We start from the raw sequence: 21,786 nt of genomic DNA, 5'->3' as shown, positions 1-21,786 counted from the left end.
TTAATACTTCTAAGAGTGGTTCCAACATTAAAATGCATCCATGTTGATTCAATTGTCATATACAATGTTATCACTTATTGTAAAACAACATTCAGAAGCATTGTCATTTCAACAACATTTTGTAACTAAACATAATACCAAAGTTTCCTGCAGAATATATTTACTAGCATTTTGCCTGCATTTCATGGATATATAAACTTTTTTTATCAATTTTCTGTCAGTTATAAATCGTGATAGTAATGGGAAAGTTACCTACCTCTACTCCAAGGTTGAAGAAGAATCTCATTGTTTGTGTGTCTACAAAATAAAACATTAATTCATCAGTATATTAATGATATCAATAAATTAGAAAGTGGAAGAGGTATCAAGTGCATTGTTTTAGTCAAAGTACAGCTGTAAAAAGAATTTGCCCACAATATTTCTACTGCTAAAACATATGACAATGTACCTAACATTTTTTTTATTATATCTATCATCCAGGCTTTCAACGGAAGCAACAATAAACTAATTTTGTAGACACTAGCTGATTACTACCTGTACTAGCAGCAAAATACTGCTCATCCAGGAAGATAATTAGTAGAGTATTTTGATTAGTAATGTTGCATGATTTATTTCAATCTTTATCACTTGCTGTTCATCGATATATAATGACACATTCTCAGTTGCCATAGTAACCCTTACCTGTAAAAGGTAGATCTTGTCCCATGGGATCCTGGGACGGAGGCATGTTAACATTGACCTGTCTCAGTGACATACTGTCCATGAAGGGCACCCAGATACATGGGTACAACTGGTTACCACCAGGGGACACCACCTGTATCTCCGTTGACGACGGAGGTGGGACAAAATGTTGAGGAGGGAGGGCCTGCTGGGGAGGTGTGTTGTACATCAGTCCACTCCCTTTAGGGACTGGTCCAGGCACAGGGCCGTTAAGTATGGGGAGGCTTCCATTGATGGGAGGTACATGTACGGGTGGAGGAGGGCCTTGATGAGATACTAGGTATGAAGACTGGACTGGCTGGGGTGGTTTTAGGGGTGTCAAAGGCTGTTGTGTCGTCTGCTGCATCCCAGTGTGGACCACTTCTGAAAGATGTTAAAGTATTAAACCTCGAGAAAAGGAGAAATCAGATCTGTAAAGCAGAGGGAAATACTGTAAATGTGAGGGAGGAATTTAGTATGCTAATTACACCAAGTAATATTTTGTACATGTAACGTTGTTAAAAGTCTAAAATTGTATCTATCATGCAAATAACAACACCGCAAAAGGTAATGCATGCAATTCTCGAAAAAATATCCATGTTTACAGAATAATGTCTAAACATAACTGTGGACAATAAAATGTCAGAACCTAAGCCTAAAAACTGAGGGAAAGAGCCATACAAAACTTGATCAAAATTTACACAAAGATGATTGAAAATATATAATTGTTGGTTACCAAGCAATTACTGGATGTACTTTTTACCTGTTCCTCAATAAATAAGAAAGAACCAATAGCAGGACAACTCTTTCTAAAATTTGGATTCTTACCTCTGGTCTGATGTGTGGTGTTCTGTATCTGTTTTAACGGCATCATGTTGTTAGGTCTGTAAAATAAAGAAGCGTTTATTGAGACAAGGTCATGCCAAGGTGAAAGGTAAGAAACAATTATTACAGAGCAACAAGGTCACACCAAGGTAGAAGTTAAGATACAATTATAACACAGAAACATGGTCACACCAAGGTCAAAGTTAACAAATCTGTGTTACTGCCACTAAACCTAAAGCAATTATTCATTGTATCGCATGTGAAGTGTATAAATATTATTGGAAATTAATTTCTCAAATGTCTGAAATCAAATAGCAAATGATCAAGCAGAAATTGATCACATAGATATACTACATATTACCAATACTACATATGTAAGCAGAAGTGACATTATACAACCTACCTGGTGTTTGGCCCAGCCATTTTAGGCACCAGAGGAGGAGGGCAGTTGGGAATGTTTGGCCCTAACTGTGCTACTGGCATAATAGGACTCTGTCAAATATATAAGACATCTTTATGATAATAGGATTAACATTTAACAGTTAAATTCATATGTTAATATGATTTTGTAGTGATGAACGTTATACCGATAAGTGTTCTCTTCCCTATTCAAGATCCCAAACTCAACTTTCATCTAAATCTTTTATTATCAAATGCAGAGTGAAAATATTAATTAACTTATTTTCAACTTGATTTGTGGCTTAACAAATTAATGTAATTATTTTTTAAAAAGCCTACATTAAGACCCATTTTTCTCCCATATATCACAGGGATATCCCGCTGTTGCTAGGGAAAAGATAACTCTATCTTACACAGGGGGGTGAGACAGCTCACACGCGCTAGACAATAACATGACGTCATCAATACATGGGGCGTAACTGTGGCGCGCATTGTAGATGACGTCATCAATTTTGACGCATAACGATGTTCCTGCGATAATGGCGCGATGAAAAAAGCTGGAAACCAAGTGAAATCTCATCATTTTTTCTACAAAGTATGGGAGAAAAAGAGTCAAACATGGGTCTGTTAAGTGGACAGGGATATCTCAACCCTCAACAAGCCTCGGGTTGACGGGCCAAAATCTTTCACTCCGGTTGAGATATCCCTATCCACTTCACAGACCCATGTAAGATTCTATTAAACATCCCCTTCATCCAAATGCCAAGGGTGTATACTGGGTTTCAATTTTTTGATGTGAAAATAAGTAAAACAAATAACTGTCTTATTTCTAAATGTATTGGGACTGAAATAAATGAAATCCATACCTTTCTTCTCCAATTTTTCCAAAGCAAGTCTGAAATGTAAAATTTGATGTTTAAGTGATAGAAATCAAAATTAGATGCATTGTTTTTGCAGTTTTCTGGTAATAGCTGATGCAACTCATATATGATATGTAGTATTATATTCTGTAGTAACTGAAAGCTAGTTTTGGGAGAAGTTTTGTGAGAATGTGATATGGATGAAAGGTAAACCTAGCAAGTGCTCCCTTAGTTACCAACCTGTCCATATACATAATAATGTAAGTAATTTGATAGGTATCAAAAATCTTTCTACAAGGAAACCATTAGGTCTGCCAAAGTAATATATACTCCAGATTTCAACAGAAATCATAACTTAGATCTTTAGATTCTACAATCATTCGCTCAAATGATCAAACTTAATAGCTCTATAGAGTTGCTTGAGAAACAAACATTTACCATGTTTACATTCATTTATATTAATTTATGTATCATTTAAAGTCTTGTATTTGATGAGGTAAAATTTAAGTTTACTTACCAGCTCGTAGAGTGGATTTAGTAGGACGTAGACTATCCAATGGTATATTTCTCCTGTAACATAAATAGGTGATCTTAAATCAAGTCACATAACACAAAGTTATCTAAATATCTTCAAATATCACAAAATCAACAGCTAAAATTGGAGCATTCTGTCATATTCAACAGAAATCTGTTTGACATGACCCAGAAAGCTAAACATCAACACAAACCTAGTCCTACATTATTCAAATTTCATAGCACTCATTTCTATTCTGATTATAACAGTGTCAAGGTCATCTTAATTAACATACCTCTCCTATCATAATTGTACACATAATGCATAATCACCTGTGTTCATGTCAGAAATTTTAATTAAAATCCAAAATATTACTGCTGTCATAATTTTCATGATGTTATATGTTATGACAAAATCAAAATTATTCATAATGTATGTAGAACATTATTAACATGTGTTATGGTAAATACTCTGAAACAATACATAATGGTCGTGAAACCATATAAAAATGTAAGCATCGTTTATAACCTTTTATGGAGTACTACTACCATTTTGCTTGTAAAACGAGACAGATTGACATAGTATAATGACGTGCCAACACTGAATTAATAATTGAAGGAAAACCAATTAAAACATCAAGTCATTTGTAAAATTATTTCCCCTTAAAGCACATGGCTAGTTAATAATTTTTTTTCTCAACTGAAAGATATGTTAATTGGTGAAATTATCTCCCCTTGCACATCAAAAGTTATTCATAAGATCATCTCCCTTGCAGAAATTAAGATACTTGTCAAATTGTATCCCTTGGTAGAATGCTTCTCTATACAGGAATGATTTTTTTTTTCCCGCACAGAACATGTGATGAAGGATATATTATCTTCCCTGGAATTACTATACCCAACCACGTAAAATGGTTTGAGGTCCAACTACTTCCCCTGAGAGACCAGCCTAAATCTTACCTGTTCAACTACTTCCCCTGAGAGACCAGCCTAAATCTGACCTGTTCAACTACTTCCCCTGAGAGACCAGCCTAAATCTGACCTGTTCAACTACTTCCCCTGAGAGACCAGCCTAAATCTGACCTGTTCTACTACTTCCCCTGAGAGACCAGCCTAAATCAGACCTGTTCTACTACTTCCCCTGAGAGACCAGCCTAAATCAGACCTGTTCTACTACTTCCCCTGAGAGACCAGCCTAAATCTGACCTGTTCTACTACTTCCCCTGAGAGACCAGCCTAAATCTGACCTGTTCTACTACTTCCCCTGAGAGACCAGCCTAAATCTGACCTGTTCTACTACTTCCCCTGAGAGACCAGCCTAAATCTGACCTGTTCAACTACTTCCCCTGAGAGACCAGCCTAAATCTGACCTGTTCAACTACTTCCCCTGAGAGACCAGCCTAAATCTGACCTGTTCTACTACTTCCCCTGAGAGACCAGCCTAAATCTGACCTGTTCTACTACTTCCCCTGAGAGACCAGCCTAAATCTGACCTGTTCTACTACTTCCCCTGAGAGACCAGCCTAAATCTGACCTGTTCAACTACTTCCTCTGAGAGACCAGCCTAAATCTGACCTGTTCAACTACTTCCCCTGAGAGACCAGCCTAAATCTGACCTGTTCAACTACTTCCCCTGAGAGACCAGCCTAAATCTGACCTGTTCAACTACTTCCCCTGAGAGACCAGCCTAAATCTGACCTGTTCAACTACTTCCCCTGAGAGACCAGCCTAAATCTGACCTGTTCTACTACTTCCCCTGAGAGACCAGCCTAAATCTGACCTGTTCTACTACTTCCCCTGAGAGACCAGCCTAAATCTGACCTGTTCAACTACTTCCCCTGAGAGACCAGCCTAAATCTGACCTGTTCAACTACTTCCCCTGAGAGACCAGCCTAAATCTGCCTGTTCAACTACTTCCCCTGAGAGACCAGCCTAAATCTGACCTGTTCAACTACTTCCCCTGAGAGACCAGCCTAAATCTGACCTGTTCTACTACTACTTCCCCTGAGAGACCAGCCTAAATCTGACCTGTTCTACTACTTCCCCTGAGAGACCAGCCTAAATCTGACCTGTTCTACTACTTCCCCTGAGAGACCAGCCTAAATCTGACCTGTTCTACTACTTCCCCTGAGAGACCAGCCTAAATCTGACCTGTTCAACTACTTCCCCTGAGAGACCAGCCTAAATCTGACCTGTTCTACTACTTCCCCTGAGAGACCAGCCTAAATCTGACCTGTTCTACTACTTCCCCTGAGAGACCAGCCTAAATCTGACCTGTTCTACTACTTCCCCTGAGAGACCAGCCTAAATCTGACCTGTTCTACTACTTCCCCTGAGAGACCAGCCTAAATCTGACCTGTTCTACTACTTCCCCTGAGAGACCAGCCTAAATCTGACCTGTTCTACTACTTCCCCTGAGAGACCAGCCTAAATCTGACCTGTTCTACTACTTCCCCTGAGAGACCAGCCTAAATCTGACCTGTTCAACTACTTCCCCTGAGAGACCAGCCTAAATCTGACCTGTTCAACTACTTCCCCTGAGAGACCAGCCTAAATCTGACCTGTTCTACTACTTCCCCTGAGAGACCAGCCTAAATCTGACCTGTTCTACTTACTTTTCTCCCAATTCTTCAATGTACACTATAACAGGGTTCTCCTTTTCACCTATCTCCTGTATATGGCCATGGTAGATTGGACCGCAGTCTAGTATCACCTGAAAACAATGAACATAGAACTTTAATTTTAAACTTCAATAGAGAAAACAAAGGAAATTCCATCTATTGGACATCCCCAACCATAATGACAGCTCTGATGTAACAATCCCATGTAGCTTCTACCCTGAAGAAACTATCCTAAAGATTTACATTACTTTACTTTGCTGTAATATATTTTATTTTTCTAAAGAAAGTGCCCTAAAGATTGACATTACATTACTTTGCTGTAATATTTAAGCATTGAGAGTCTTTCAGTTGGCATTCATTGCCAATATGGATGCCAACTGGACAGGTGAAAATTCCATGAAGCCCGATAGTTCTATATGACTGCCAACTGGCCTTCGTAAGGTTACATAGTGGGACTGCAGTGAAAGTGTAAATGTATATATATAAGTTGTATCTTTGTGAAGAAAATACCATGAAGAAATATGTTACTCGATTTACTTGATTTTCCTGTAATGTATAGTATATTGCTGTTACCTGCAGTGACCTACTTGTTCAGCCATTAGACTTATAAAATGTTTAAATTATGTATATAAATCCTGTAAAGGTGGGTTACATATGCAATATTGCAAAGCTGTGCTACCATCTACAAATATATGAAGTGTAATAGTCTGTAAAGAATGATTCAGAACACATCTATCCATTGTAAAGATATAATTTCACGATATCAATGTTCCCTTGTACTCTGTAGAAACCTCAGCTATCTATAAGAAAGCTACTTTTTTTTATCTCAATTTTCTTCCAACGAAGTACAATTAAGCTTCCTCTTTTCATCTCAACTGTCCACTAATAAAGAGCTTCTTTTACATACAGCCTTGTTGACTTGAAGCACACAGACCAAATTTGTTCGCTACCAATACCTGCTATATACACAAATCAAAAGAATGAGTGTCTTTTTGAGTATATAGTGTAAAGCTTGCCAGCTCCAGTTTCAAGAAATAGGATTTCTAAGCTTGAAATGTGAAAAGTTAAGAATGAGGATTTCTAAGCTTGAAATATGAAAAGTTGTGTGTTTGGGGGTTAGGGATTGGCAAAAAGAAAGATATGGAAGGATTTCCCTGTCTTTTGACAACTACATAAAATTATATCAATTGTGTTTATCTCCTTTTGAGAGTGCACGACAACTGTACAAATTAAAAGTTTAAGTCTGCAGATACACGGCCGAGACAAAGTACTGTATAGTGCTTCCTCAGCGAAACATGCTGTCCACACAACCAACTCACCTCAATGGGGGAAAGGACGTGATAATACCTAATCAATTACACAGCTAGGATATTAACAGGAAGATATGATGTACGGTGCGTAATCAATTACTTCAACATTGATCCCTACACTAGAAAATTAAACGTGTAAAGCAAAAGAAACAATCAATAAATTGATGATGTTACACCAGCATCAAGTTACTGGTATGTCCCAAAACCTAAACAGAACCAGCATCAAGTTACTGGTATGTCCCAGGACCTAAACAGAACCAGCATCAAGTTACTGGTATGTTCCAAAACCTAAACAGAACCAGCATCAAGTTACTGGTATGTCCAAGGACCTAAACAGAACCAGCATCAAGTTACTGGTATGTTCCAAAACCTAAACAGAACCAGCATCAAGTTACTGGTATGTCCCAGGACCTAAACAGAACCAGCATCAAGTTACTGGTATGTTCCAAAACCTGAACAGAACCAGCATCAAGTTACTGGTATGTCCAAGGACCTAAACAGAACCAGCATCAAGTTACTGGTATGTTCCAAAACCTAAACAGAACCAGCATCAAGTTACTGGTATGTCCCAGGACCTAAACAGAACCAGCATCAAGTTACTGGTATGTTCCAAAACCTAAACAGAACCAGCATCAAGTTACTGGTATGTTCCAAAACCTAAACAGAACCAGCATCAAGTTACTGGTATGTTCCAAAACCTAAACAGAACCAGCATCAAGTTACTGGTATGTCCCAGGACCTAAACAGAACCAGTATCAAGTTACTGGTATGTCCAAGGACCTAAACAGAACCAGCATCAAAGTACTGGTATGTCCAAGGACCTAAACAGAACCAGCATCAAGTTACTGGTATATCTCAGGACCTAAACAGAACTGGTATCAAGTTACTGGTATGTCCAAAGGACTTAAACTGAAACCCAACTATGACATGAGGACACTCGCTATTCACCTGTGACAGCAGCACAACTAATCAACAGACACTACAAACCGAGCCCTTACTTCTCATTACCCAAATCCAATACACTCAATAGGTCATCAGCCTAGATACGTAATCGCTGAAAAATTTTAATTCCGTCGTAAAGAAATAACAAACAAAGAGATGCAGTACCTGCAAGGTAACCCGCCAGCGCATTGTTTGTTCACTATGTCAATATAGTAACAAGAGAACTATTTGGCTTTTTGAGAAAAACCCTCCTTGTCTAAATTTATGGTTTACAGGAACCTTGTGTCAAATCAATAACACTGTGTAGGGTTTTTGAGATATCATTACTATTTGGATAAGATGTTGGCGATCTTTCTTGGACAAACATTGAGATGGCCATCAAACTTTATTGCTCTACCTGACATGGTTTTATTGTCTCATTCAAATGTCATTTACTATAAGACACAAATGCTGCAAAGATGATGAAACCTTAATTTTACACACACAATGTAAAAATGATATAGATTTGTCTACAGCTGCTGCCCGAGTCTTTATGGCATACATTCTGAATATCAATTACATTAATCTAAATATTCCTTAATCATCAAATAAAAAACTGAATTTATTACGTATTATGTATAATACTGATGATAACAACCCGTTCCCACCCTTCCTTCTGTGTATAATTCAGTGCACTGGAAAGCACAGGATTTAACCCAAAGTTCATCATAAAATCATAATGATAACCATCAACTTTGCTGACAAGTGACAAAAAGCATGTCATGCATTTACATAGGTAGTGACCTTATAATTGTATGGCGTCATGCATATGTAGCACCTTATATTCAGAGTCATTAACAATGCTATGTACACTAAAGTACAAATATTTACAGTACATATATACCTGACTGCATTTTATTTGAAATAGAACACAGACTTCTGATATAGCCTCAGTGTATCTTAATTTTAAATGTCATAAACTAACATGATTCATCACTTTCATTCCAAGGGAATCTGACTAATTAACAAAACAACATCTATTTTAGACTTCTTCATTTACCTGGGCAGATACATTTTCATCTTGCAGACTCATTATATAATTAACTGGAAAAAATTGATATAAGCATATTTAGCAATTGATTATATCAACAAATTCAGTGAAAGTATGTTTTTATCAGTTTGAATAGCTTACAAGGAACAAAATTTTTTCTTTACCAAACATATCTACCATATTTGACTGCAAGTAAGACCCATGCAGATGAGAAATATAGGTCTAAGGTGATAGGTGGGGGAGGGGGTGTCTTATTTGTGGTCAAATATGGTACAACATTAGCTTCATCTAATCACTTCAAAGTTTGTAATAAGAGTTCACAAAAATGTGAATTTGAACATTCAAGCTGACAAAACTACTAATATCAATGATGTCTCCAAGTATATAATCATCATGACAACAGCACTAAAACAAAATGTCTTAACAATTTAACATCATTTAAAATTGTTTCTAAGTAGATGGAGATATCCCTTTAAACAGTATAAATATTTTTTTAACTTTTACTTGTCAATAAAAGTTGAAAATGCAAGATATACTAAGTTTTTGATGAATTTTTATTCCATGTGGCTGAGGATGGTTAAGAAGCTGTGAACAAGATACTGTTTTAAATAGATCTGTTTATTTATTAACTTTAGCTAGTAATTTTGCTGGTGAATTTGGCTTAAAACGGGGAAGTATGACTGAAAGATTTAACTACATATATTACACCTTATTTACAGATGAAATATTTGCGATTCCCCTAATGCCTATGAAATCGCAAAAATATCAACCTGAAAAAAATGACCAGCTTTATTTTGTACATATCTGAAACTGAGTCAAAGTTGTCTGCTAATTTTTTAAAATTTAGTTATATTTGTAGACACTAGGTATCACGATTGATACACATGGATAGATTATTCCCATGGTATGCTTACCTGTAATCAAAGTTAGCAGACGAATTTAGTGTTTTACACCTGTATCAATATAACTCCATGTCGAGCCATATTTCTGGCCGAAAAATATGTCACATTGAGGTAGATATGATTCCAATCTCACATGAAAACATTCTGTAACTAGACACCGAAAGTCCACTTCTCCTCCACCTAACATCCAATAGTTATGATATATAATTCAAACATCATGCATCGATGGCTCTCACAGGGTTGTAAATAAGATATAGGCCTCTGGTTTAATCGAGGGTCTTTCACTGCAGTTAACTGTATTGTACCGACTTTATTAAGTGTGACGGGTGGAGTCAGTAGTGACTCGGCATGTATCTGTAACAGATATTCTCTTATAACTTAGATCATATCAAGATCTTTCATAATACAAAATGTATATAATTAGACTTTCTTTTCAAACTTACTTGAGAAAACAAATTGTTTACTTACAAACTTGTTTATTTAGAATAAACTGTTAGTTTCTAAGGCGTTCTCTAAGTCCATATAAGTGTAAAATAGATGTAGCTGACCTGCTGCTACACTCCGTAGCTCTAATCAAATGCCCAGTGTGATATCACTATAGAAGTGATTGGGAAACTATCACGGAATCGGAGAACTATTCTTGTCCTCATACAAATGAAATAAATTAACACCGATCTGTGCATCACAACAGGTGCTTTAGGGTGGTACAAGATTTTATCTGCATATTATACACATATATAATAAGAATTAGCAGAGCATAAATAGCAAGCACATCAAAATAATTTGAAAGTTTATCTATAAAATTCCCATTGAACCATCACTCAACTGGTTTGTAATATGAAGTTAAATAGATAAGCAAACATCACAGAATCTTTTTTCAAAAATTCAGTAACTTTTGAGATCTTGATGAACTTGATTACTTGCCATGGATGAAGAGGAGAAAGCTACAGAAAATTGCTTCAAATTTTCTAATAGGTTATAAGCTTACAGATATGGTAGTTGTATAGTTAGTTCTGTCTATAAGGACCATTCTGGGAAGAAAGAAAAATGGTCTTTGCACAGACAGATAAATGGTCTTCAAATTGGCCTTTTGGTACCATATGAAAGTGGTCATATTGAGCAGATGGTCATTATACAGAGGTGGTCACTAAGCATTACTGTCATCACCAAGATATGGTAATTTATGGGGCAGACAATCTACAACTAGCCCTATACTTCTGGGTTGTCAGCTGAAACCCCTTGTAGAGTAGTAGTTGCCAGGCACTGTCTGTAGGTGACCAGTTTTTCTCTAAGTGCTCTGGCCTTCCTTCACCTTGATCAAATCCTTAAATGACCTTGATAGTTAATGTTAACTTTGACGCAATAAACCAAAACAATAACTCCAAATTTTACATGTATATACAGGTTCACTTCTTCTCTGATATGCCTTTTACTTGCACCAATAATGCCTTCTTGTTAGCAATAATCCATAGAGGATTTTTTGTATTAAACCTTTAAAATACATTTCACACATCGTCCAAGCTAGACACATATTACACTTCATAACCAGCCTTCGAGTCAGAATTGATAATGAATAAGAGTGATTCAAGTTCAGTGATGCCTATAGGTCTATCACCCGTGAATTGTTACAGGTACCTCTCACAGTTATCTTACAACATATTTTCTTGTAAATCCATTTGATCGTTGGATTCACTCACTGAGATATCTAGGGTGTTCAGTTTCTGTCGAAAGTTAAAAAGCTACTGGGTTTTTTTTTTTAATCCTAATGAGTTAGGTATCATAACCTAAACACAGTTCAATTATAAAATGTGTGGTTAAGTTAACCATATTTTATACGAAAGTTTGTTCTTTATGGTCTACAGAACAACAAAACACTCAATTGCTAAAGCATTATCGACTTCATAAAGTCATGCATGCAATATACATCTCTACATCTCCGTCAACCCAACAGTTTTTTTCACCCAATGCCCCACTAAAAAGACATGTCAAATTCATGAACAAAAATAGTTTTAGTTTACGCTTCTTTGACTTCATTTCCACTCGATTATCCATAAAAAGCTGTCTGGCATCCAAAAACCATTCAGACAAAGTTTCCAAATTTCTTTAAATTGTCAAATTAATTGGCCCAATACATCTTTTAATTGAAGGAATGGGGAGGAATGCCTCTGGGACCTTTGGTGTTTTGGGTGGAAAGAATTGAACAATAGCTCATGATGTTCTAGTGAATAGAAGGCGGGGATTTCATAATTAAACATATAATTTGTACAACATATATACACATTCTCATCACATAGAGTACATCACATACAGTGAGAAGCCATCCATAATTTACCATAGCTGTAAACAGGACACTTCTTAATATCAAACCAAATTAAACCACATGACCATTTACTTTTACAGAAAGTTGGCAATGGACATATAAATGACACAAGAAAATATTATTGAGGATGAAATTTCCAATGTGTTGTAAACATCAATAAATTGTCATAATTACAGTGTTTCCCTTAAATGTCAGTGTCAAACATCTAATTTATTTATAAATATTTAAAAATATGTAAAGATGTCAAAAATATAAACATACATAAAACCTGGGAATTGTTTTTATTTTGCTACAGGCTAGTACAAATATAGACAGTATCACTTGACATCTTTATAAAATGTCAGACATATGTAAAACAACAGTTTACATCACCCTACAGGCCATAGGTGTCTGTCTACCTGTACAGGTACGTCTTACCTGTATAGGTATACGATCAATTGTCCCTTACTGATCAACTATCAATTTCCACTCTCGATTTTATCTCAAACTTTTATGCTATATACCCAAGATATAAATCTCTCTAAATCAATACATATTTCATTCACTCCTTTTTTTAAAGCCAAGTTTTAATGTTAACATAGCATTAGGACAAAAAGTTTTACTTTGTCTCCCCAATGGTGTCTTTGTTAAAAGATGCTATATAGACATAGTATCAATGATAATACATTGCTACTGAAGCCAATCATTTGATTTTTTTCTGTTTACCTACTATTTTTAATACACAAGAACATGTATAGTTTCCCTCGGTGATGACAAATAAATTTACACATCAACTTCTTTGCATACAGAGAGACAATTCGATGTGACGTAGAACATAGAAAAATACTTTCGGTGCAGTATAGGCCAAAAAATAAAATGAATTATCATCTGTCCTTCCTTAAAACTTTATTTTCACTTCTGCTTATGAAAACAACCAATATAGACTTTTGACTAAAAAATAAATGTTAAATATCCACAGGTATGTTTCCTAAGTTTAATAGAAAAGTCATTTACTTACCTGACACTTATCGCCCGGTGAGAAAGTGAAATGACGGAATTTTTCACGATGAATAGCCTCTGTAAAATAAAAGATTTTTTTTACATCCAATGTTAAAATCTAATTAAGCTACAAATGATATGGATATCAAAAGTGGATTTTTATCTCCTGGGGCAGGCAAGGACACATAACTTTATTGCCCTATTCTGTAATGAAGAAAAAACGTGTTCATACATTAATAGTAAATAACCATAAAAAAAAGCCTTTGACTATATAAACCTTTTTCTTTTTTTCTTTTTTTACCAAAATTATTCTGTGTGGTATGATCTTGAAATCATAATAACATAATGCACTAGTTAACAACATAATATATCAGAATACATCTGTATTGAAGAACAAATTATTGTTATATTGGCAAAACATACACAATAATATTATTGAACCCATGTGAATTCATGTATATCATATTAATTTTATCATTTCTATTCACTTTATTTTAAAAAATTAAGCTAAGAATTGAAAACACTTAAAAGTGGTTTTTTTTTCAATTTTAAGGTTGACTAAATTAATTTTACTTTGCATTTGGATTGCTTTTTTTCTAAAATTTCAGAATTCAATGTTTTGCTACAAAATCTAAGTTCATTTAAATACAAATAAAACAATAAGAATAATTTAACTACATAGCATAATATCTGAGATTTGTTATAATATTTCAAGGTGACCTTTGTGATATGAACCAACCTTTGTCCAGCACTGTGTGTAAAGATTCCAACAACTCCTACACGGTCACACTGATGTGCATATTACAATAGTTAGCCAAGTTTTAAAGACCAATCAGTAAATTTTCCATATTTAACTAAATGCATACGAGTATTGCCCAGAGGAGAACAATTGTTAGACACCCTTTTAAACATACATCTATACACTAGTTGACCCTGGGCGGGCCAAATACACTTAACGGTGAAGTAGGCAGTAGCATTGTCTGTTCATGCCTTGCAGCTTTAGCTACATTTCTATCTACTAATGGAACAAATTTGTTTTCATTGAGGAGATTATATCAGACACTGATAAGAGTTTTGCTGTCAAATTTTCTGTGGAACATGACGGCGGTGCCTTCATGATGCGACTTGTTGGACACTTAATTGTTAAAAGATTTTTAATCATGGTGGACATCAGATACAAGCTATACCAATATTGACCCTAGGACAATTATATTACTAACAGTGCACTTCTGATCAAAGACTTGAGAATGCATTTACTTAAACGGTTCATATCAAACAAGCTACTTATTATGATATCAAATGTAACTGTTCAAGTGAGTCCATTTTTGTAAATTGTTATTTTTGTTTTAAACCGATCCTTTGTGATGCTTTACTGTCTGAATAATAGTATACACATGTTTATCTTTAGTTTGCTCAGGGATGTGCTCTATGGTTTCTAGATGAAAAAACTGGCCAAAATTGACTGAATTTTCGCATTTTTATTATTACTGCATATTTAGTAGGGTTACCATAACAACTACAGTGATACATAACTATCATACCTATTCTGTAAAAAATGTACTCGATATTTGATATTTAAAAATTTAATCACTAAATGACAAGTTTGAAAATTTTATGGATTTGGGCGATAAAATCCATACATAGTCCTTTGATTTTTACCCCTTTATCCCTTCTACAAACACAGTATTTGCTCATTTCTTTTCTAGTAATTATTAAAAAGACTCTTACAATTAGAAAAATTATCAAAATTGACCCCACAATTCGTTTTATTTTGAATCCAAACCATATAACCCATACGAATAAGCTATTCAATACATAGTCTCAGAGAGGAAGTAATTTATATGAAAATAGTAGCCAAATTGATCACTTTTGACCCCGCCCCTCACGCCCCGGGGTAGTCAGCCCCATCATTTGTACAATTTTGAATCCCCACCCTTTAAGGATGCTACCATTGCATTATGAGTGCTATCCCATGATAAGTTGCAGAGAAAAGACATAGTCAATTTGTCCCCTTTTAACCTGCCCCTCAGGCCCCCAGGGGTGACCCCACCATTTCTACAATTTTGAATCTCCACCTTATAAGGATGCTACCATTGCATTATGAGTGCTATTCCATATATGAAAATAGCCAAATTGACCCCTTTGACCCTGCCCATCAAGTCCCTTTGGGGTCAGCCTCATCATTTGTACAATTTTTAATCAGTTACCCATAAAAATGCTACCAGTCAAATTTTGTTAAATTCCGACCAGCGGTTATGGAGAAGAAGTCAATTGTAGACGGACGACGGATGCCATGGGATCTCGTAAGCTCACCTTGGTCCTTTGGACCAGGTGAGCTAAAAACTATACTTGTAATTTTTAACATGTTTCTATTGACAAATACAAACTGTTTCTTTGTTTGTTACTTTGTTGCTAGGCGGTCAATTACCTGAGACACTTTTTTTTTTTTGCTTAAGCCCCAGGATTAAAACCAAACTTCGCACTGATGTCAATAAGATATTTCAATTCACAACCTTCAGGCCAGGTAGAGAATAAAGTGCATACGTCTGTTTTCTTCATTTCTCTCACCTCTTCGCTCTTCTTCCCAGATGTCCAGCTCTGTATTACGGTATATGAGGGGGTCCAACGCCTTTGCTACTCTGTATGGCAGGGGAGGTGTCTTCTTCAGTTGTCGGTCCTGTTAACATTCAAAAGTAAGACAAATTCACCTGTTTCTGTCAACAGCTTTCTATTACCTAATTAATTTGTTATATAAGAAATGCTGTCTAGGTGGCCAACTAATACCAAAATGAAGATTATTGATACCAAGTTTTGCTGAAATCCCCCCAGTTTTTAGGAGGATTGGTCGGTCCATTGGTGGATCTATAGATGGACAACTTGTATAAACCTCCCACGCCGTAACTCCCTTAACTTTGGGTATATTTCAGAAATGTTTTATTAACAATACAAACATACATAAATACAGAGTTTATTTAAGCAATAAACAGTTACCAAATTGTAGTATATAGTCAATATGAATACAATTTGGGTGACAGATAAATTGAATTTATTTATCTGCCACCCAAATTGTATTCATATTGACTATATACTACAATTTGGTAACGGTTTATTGCTTATATTTACATTCAACTATTTTTTGAAGAAACGTTGCTAATAATGCGTTTAAATTTGCCGCTCATCACACCGCTGACGTCAGCAGGTACAAATACCGGAACAGCGGATATTTTCCAGATATAATATAGTTCCCCATGGTATCATAAATACAATAATCAACAAGAGGCCCATGGGCCTTAACGGTCATCTGACTATTAGTACAATACAACATAATCGTTTAAAGATTTTAGCCTATTTGACCACTGTGACCTTGATTGAAGGTCAAGGTAATTCATTTGAACAAACTTGGTAGTCCTTCATCCCAGCATGCTACATGCCCAATATCAGTACCCTGGGCCTTCTGGTTCTTAAGAAGAATTCATTTAAAGATTTTAGCCTATTTGACCCCTGTGACCTTGAATGAAGATCAAGGTCATTCATTTGGACAAACTTGGTAGCCCTTCATCCCAGCATGCCACAGGCCTAATATCAGGTCTCTAGGCCTCATAGTTATTCACAAAAAATTGTTTAAATGATTTTAGCCTATTTGACCCCTGTGACCTTGAATGAAGGTCAAGGTCATTTATTTGAACTAACTTGGTAGCCCTTCATCCCAGCATCCTACAGGCCAAATATCAGTACCCTGGGCCTTCTGGTTCTTGAGAAGAAGTCGTTTAAAGATTTTAGCCTTTTTGACCCTCGTGACCTTGAATGAAGGTCAAGGTCATTTATTTGAACAAACTTGGTAGCCCTTCATCCCAGCATGCCACAGGCCTAATATCAGGTCTCTAGGCCTCTTAGTTATTCACAAGAAGTTTTTTTAAAGGATTTTAGCCTATTAGACCAGTGTGACCTTGAATGAAAGTCAAGGTCATTTATTTGAACAAACTTGGTAGCCCTTCATCCCAGCATCCTACAGGGCAAATATCAGTACCCTGTGCCTTCTGGTTCTTGAGAAGAAGTTGTTTAAAGATTTTAGCCTTTTTGACCCCTGTGACCTTGAATGAAGGTCAAGGTCATTCATTTGAACAAACTTGGTAGCCCTTCATCCAAGCATGTCACAGGCCCAATATCAGTACCCTGGGCCTTCTGGTTCTTGAGAAGAAGTTGTTTAAAGATTTTAGCCTATTTGACCCTCGAGACCTTGAATGAAGGTCAAGGTCATTTATTTGAACAAACTTAGTAGCCCTTCATCCCAGCATGCCACAGGCCTAATATCAGGTCTCTAGGCCTCTTAGTTATTCACAAGAAGTTATTTAAAGGATTTTAGCCTATTTGACCCCTGTGACCTTGAATGAAGGTCAAGGTCATTTATTTGAACAAACTTGGTAGCCCTTCATCCCAGCATCCTACAGGGCAAATATCAGTACCCTGGGCCTTCTGGTTCTTGAGAAGAAGTTGTTTAAAGATTTTAGCCTATTTGACCCTCGTGACCTTGAATGAAGGTCAAGGTCATTTATTTGAACAAACTTGGTAGCCCTTCATCCCAGCATGCCACAGGCCTAATATCAGGTCTCTAGGCCTCTTAGTTATTCACAAGAAGTTGTTTAAAGGATTTTAGCCTATTTGACCCTCGTGACCTTGAATGAAGGTCAAGGTCATTTATTTGAACAAACTTGGTAGCCCTTCATCCCAGCATCCTACAGGGCCAATATCAGTACCCTGGGCCTTCTGGTTCTTGAGAAGAAGTTGTTTAAAGATTTTAGCCTTTTTGACCCTCGTGACCTTGAATGAAGGTCAAGGTCATTCATTTGAACAAACTTGGTAGCCCTCCATCCCAGCAACCTACACGCCAAATATGAGTACCCTGGGCCTTCTGGTTCTTGAGAAGAAGTCGTTTGAATAAAAAGTTTACGCACGGCGCACGGCGGACGGCGGACGGCGCACGGCGCACGGCGCACGACGACGGGACGGTGCATGATGACAATAGGTCATCCTGACCCTTCGGGTCAGATGACCTAAAAATGCATTTTATACAACATCAAACTTTATTTTAGTAATAATACCTAAAAATCTACAAAATAACATACACTTTTAAAATATTTAAACATTATATCTCTTGATGTGACTGTTAATATCGCGCAATATAGATACCCTTCTATAGTAGTGATGTGGTTCCGAATCAGCGCTTGGGGAAGGACGCTGCTGAGGTGATTTAGCTGATGATGTAATTCTATTCCGCGAGAGACAAAGTGATTTATTTAAACCACATATTTTGACGTAGGATAATGGAATTTTTGTGCCACTAGAAAGGTAAGATGCAATCTTATTTAAATCTGACTTTTCTATGATAGTTTTGTAGGATATTGAGTGTGCCTGGTTTCGCTTTTATGAACTCTTTATGTTTCTATCAGTCTGTCAGATATCTGTCGATATTAATCAATAAGTTCTTGTGATAAAGTTGGTTCTCATTAGCACTGTTGTCGTTTTTCTTCGGTCTAGCCTAGCTTCTGGATAATACCATGCCGAGCGCCTCCCCCAAGACGTTCGCAGTGATGTAGAGTCTACTGTACTCAGTAAGAGTTATCTCCCTTTAATCATCAAATTCACAACACTACAATTTAATTTCTGTACTAGGAAGGCACATGTATTACAGTCAACCGGAATCACTATTGCTGAGTACATTTTTATGCTGTGTAAAACTCAAACGATGTGATTGTTCTTAAATTAAGTTGAACATTCCATCAGTTTAAGCTGAGTTTCTCTCGAAATTACACGGTGTAATTCTACTTCAAACAGTCAAAAGCTTACCAGGTATCTTGAAAAACTCTCAACTCAAGCCCCATGCTGTATTTTTTCCTTGTGTTTTCCAATCAAAGTAGGCTAGTTTTTAATTTCCTCCAGTGTTCCGGACACAGTAGCAGACGACGTTCTAAGACGCTGGACGATGTTTCAAGTTATGACGTTTTTATTAATTTGGTATTTGGAAAGTGTCCAAATATTAATTACTGCAATTTTAAATGTTTACGTCTTGATTTTCATTTTAATTTCATTAATGCCAACATTTTGAATTTAAAGTTTAATTATTTTGAATACAAATCCTATGTGATGATAGGCTACTAGCTTTGTTTATTGTTTACTGGCGGCCATGTTTGTTTACATTGTTTGTATTCCTACACAGAGACCTCATCACTGTAAATTGCAGACATACTCTCATATACTACTTTTTGGTATACTAGTGGTATATAGGCGAATGCAACATGGAATGTAAATATATATACATCATATTGTCAAAAGAATAAGACAACAGGCATATTGTCTATATAAGTCTTCTTCTGTTTCTTCCCGTTAGGCTTGAAAGAAATATGGTATGTTTCACTTTATTACGAAAGCATGGCATTACGTGTTTGGTATCGAACTCAGGAAAAAGGGATTTATGTTCATCATGTAATTAAATGGACTATACATTATAATTAAAAGGATTTCTACTAAATAGAAAAAAATCTTAGCAAGCAAATGAAGTTGATACATGTAATTAATAGAGTGAATGCAAAACACATTTTCAACAAGCCTTAAATGAAGAAATATACGCTTCAATGCTTTTTTTTATAGAACTACTCATTCACGCTCATTCATTCCTTTCCATTCATACTAGAATGTTATATGAATTTATTATAGTATAATAATGACTTAATTGCTATAATATCATAGTAAGTAAGTAAATGTAAGTAACTGAATTACTACTACTTAGTATTGCATATAAAACTTTGGGTATAGTAACCACTATGAACTATGTATATCAATTACACAGCTCTGCTAGAAAATTTTTCTTTTATATGATTAGCTTGACTAGTTTAGCATTACAGTAGTAAGACATAGGTTCTGGGTTTGAACCCAGAGTCTCCTCATCACTAGCCAGATGTTCTATCTATATTGAGCTTACTTAAACATACGAGAAAACACAACCCAGAATAATTACATATTCAAGGAATGCCTATAGCACCATTCAAAACCTATATTGGGGTGTACAGTGGACCCGCGATAGTCCGGAAAACTCACAATCCGGACAGAAATGTCAGGGAACGGATTTCCGTAACGTTATTTATGTTCACTTATATATAGTCCGGAAATTCGGATTCTGAATCCGGAACTCCATTTTTGGAAAGGACTGTATAATTCAGTTTTCCATAATTTTCGTTAATAAATTCCCGCAAAAATCCGGACAATTTGTTGTGGCTACATGCCGAGAAAATCCAAGGACAGCTACAGTCATGTGTTAAATACACACTGCCAAATGACACAAGTGTGTTGTCATAACGACAGCTGCCAGGTCATAGCCACAGGAGTTTACCTGGACACCTTTCACACGGGTACATGCAGTCATGTAATGGTTCATTGGTTTTTTATAGGAGAAAAAACTTCAGTGTTGTAATTGAGATACGCAATATATTTTAGCCACACGCTTTTTAACATGCAGTTTGAGTTTGGGTAAGGGTACATACGCTATCGATACCTTACTGGTTTTGCAATAGCCATGCAGAATCAAGTTTCGGATACAATTACGTGAGATAATACTCACAAAATTAATAAGTATTGTACAAATGTATGTGAATCTATTCAAATTTATTGTCTATGGTATAAGATATAAAGGCTACAGCACATGCCATTAAAGTACACGTGTGTGACATTGTGCACAAAGTTAAAGGGCGCGTAGTTGTTACACATGGCTGTAAGTCAGAAAGCAAAGACTTGTAGAAATGGTCAATAAAAACACACAATATACAAAATAACAATTATATTAGATCTTACAAGAGGCCCATGGGCCTTAACGGTCATCTGACTAATAGTACAATACAACATAGTCGTTTAAAGATTTTAGCCTATTTGACCCCTATGACCTTGAATGAAGATCAAGGTCATTCATTTGAACAAAATTGGTAGCCCTTCATCCCAGCATGCGACAGGCCTAATATCAGGTCTCTAGGCCTCTTAGTTATTCACAAGAACTTGTTTAAAGGATTTTAGCCTATTTGACCCCTGTGACCTTGAATGAAGGTCATAGGGCATTTATTTGAACAGACTTGGTAGCCCTTCATCCATGCATCCTGCAGGCCCAATATCAGTACCCTAGGCCTTCTGGTTCTTGAGAAGAAATCGTTTAAAGATTTTAACCTATTTGACCCCTATGACCTTGAAAGAAGGTCAAGGTCATTTATTTGAACAAACTTGGTAGCCCTTCATCCCAGCATTCTACAGGCCTAATATCAGGTCTCTAGGCCTCTTAGTTATTCACAAGAACTTGTTTAAAGGATTTTAGCCTATTTGACCCCTTTGACCTTGAATGAAGGTCAAGG

General features: G+C 36.2%; 1 protein-coding gene across 4 annotated transcripts in view; it reads right to left on the bottom strand.

Annotated features, from left to right (window-relative positions):
* LOC138327312 (UDP-N-acetylglucosamine transferase subunit ALG13-like) overlaps window positions 1-21,786 on the bottom strand; it is a 94,119-nt gene that overhangs the window by 4,106 nt on the left and 68,227 nt on the right. For 3 of the 4 annotated variants that reach the window (XM_069273300.1, XM_069273304.1, XM_069273301.1), the window contains 9 exons: window positions 15,968-16,076; window positions 13,419-13,477; window positions 5,912-6,009; window positions 3,301-3,353; window positions 2,790-2,818; window positions 1,928-2,016; window positions 1,528-1,583; window positions 682-1,083; window positions 257-297 (listed from right to left, as the gene is read on the bottom strand). In XM_069273300.1, coding sequence (XP_069129401.1) covers window positions 257-297; window positions 682-1,083; window positions 1,528-1,583; window positions 1,928-2,016; window positions 2,790-2,818; window positions 3,301-3,353; window positions 5,912-6,009; window positions 13,419-13,477; window positions 15,968-16,076 — 936 coding nt within the window. The remainder of the gene's footprint in view (window positions 1-256; window positions 298-681; window positions 1,084-1,527; window positions 1,584-1,927; window positions 2,017-2,789; window positions 2,819-3,300; window positions 3,354-5,911; window positions 6,010-13,418; window positions 13,478-15,967; window positions 16,077-21,786) is intronic. The other variant, XM_069273303.1, reaches the window with a different exon arrangement.

This window comes from Argopecten irradians, chromosome 7 (assembly GCF_041381155.1).
Source record: "Argopecten irradians isolate NY chromosome 7, Ai_NY, whole genome shotgun sequence".
NCBI classification, from domain to species: domain Eukaryota; kingdom Metazoa; phylum Mollusca; class Bivalvia; order Pectinida; family Pectinidae; genus Argopecten; species Argopecten irradians.
The sequence above is the reverse complement of the archived record's forward strand: the minus strand, read 5'-3'. Positions and strand labels throughout refer to the sequence as shown.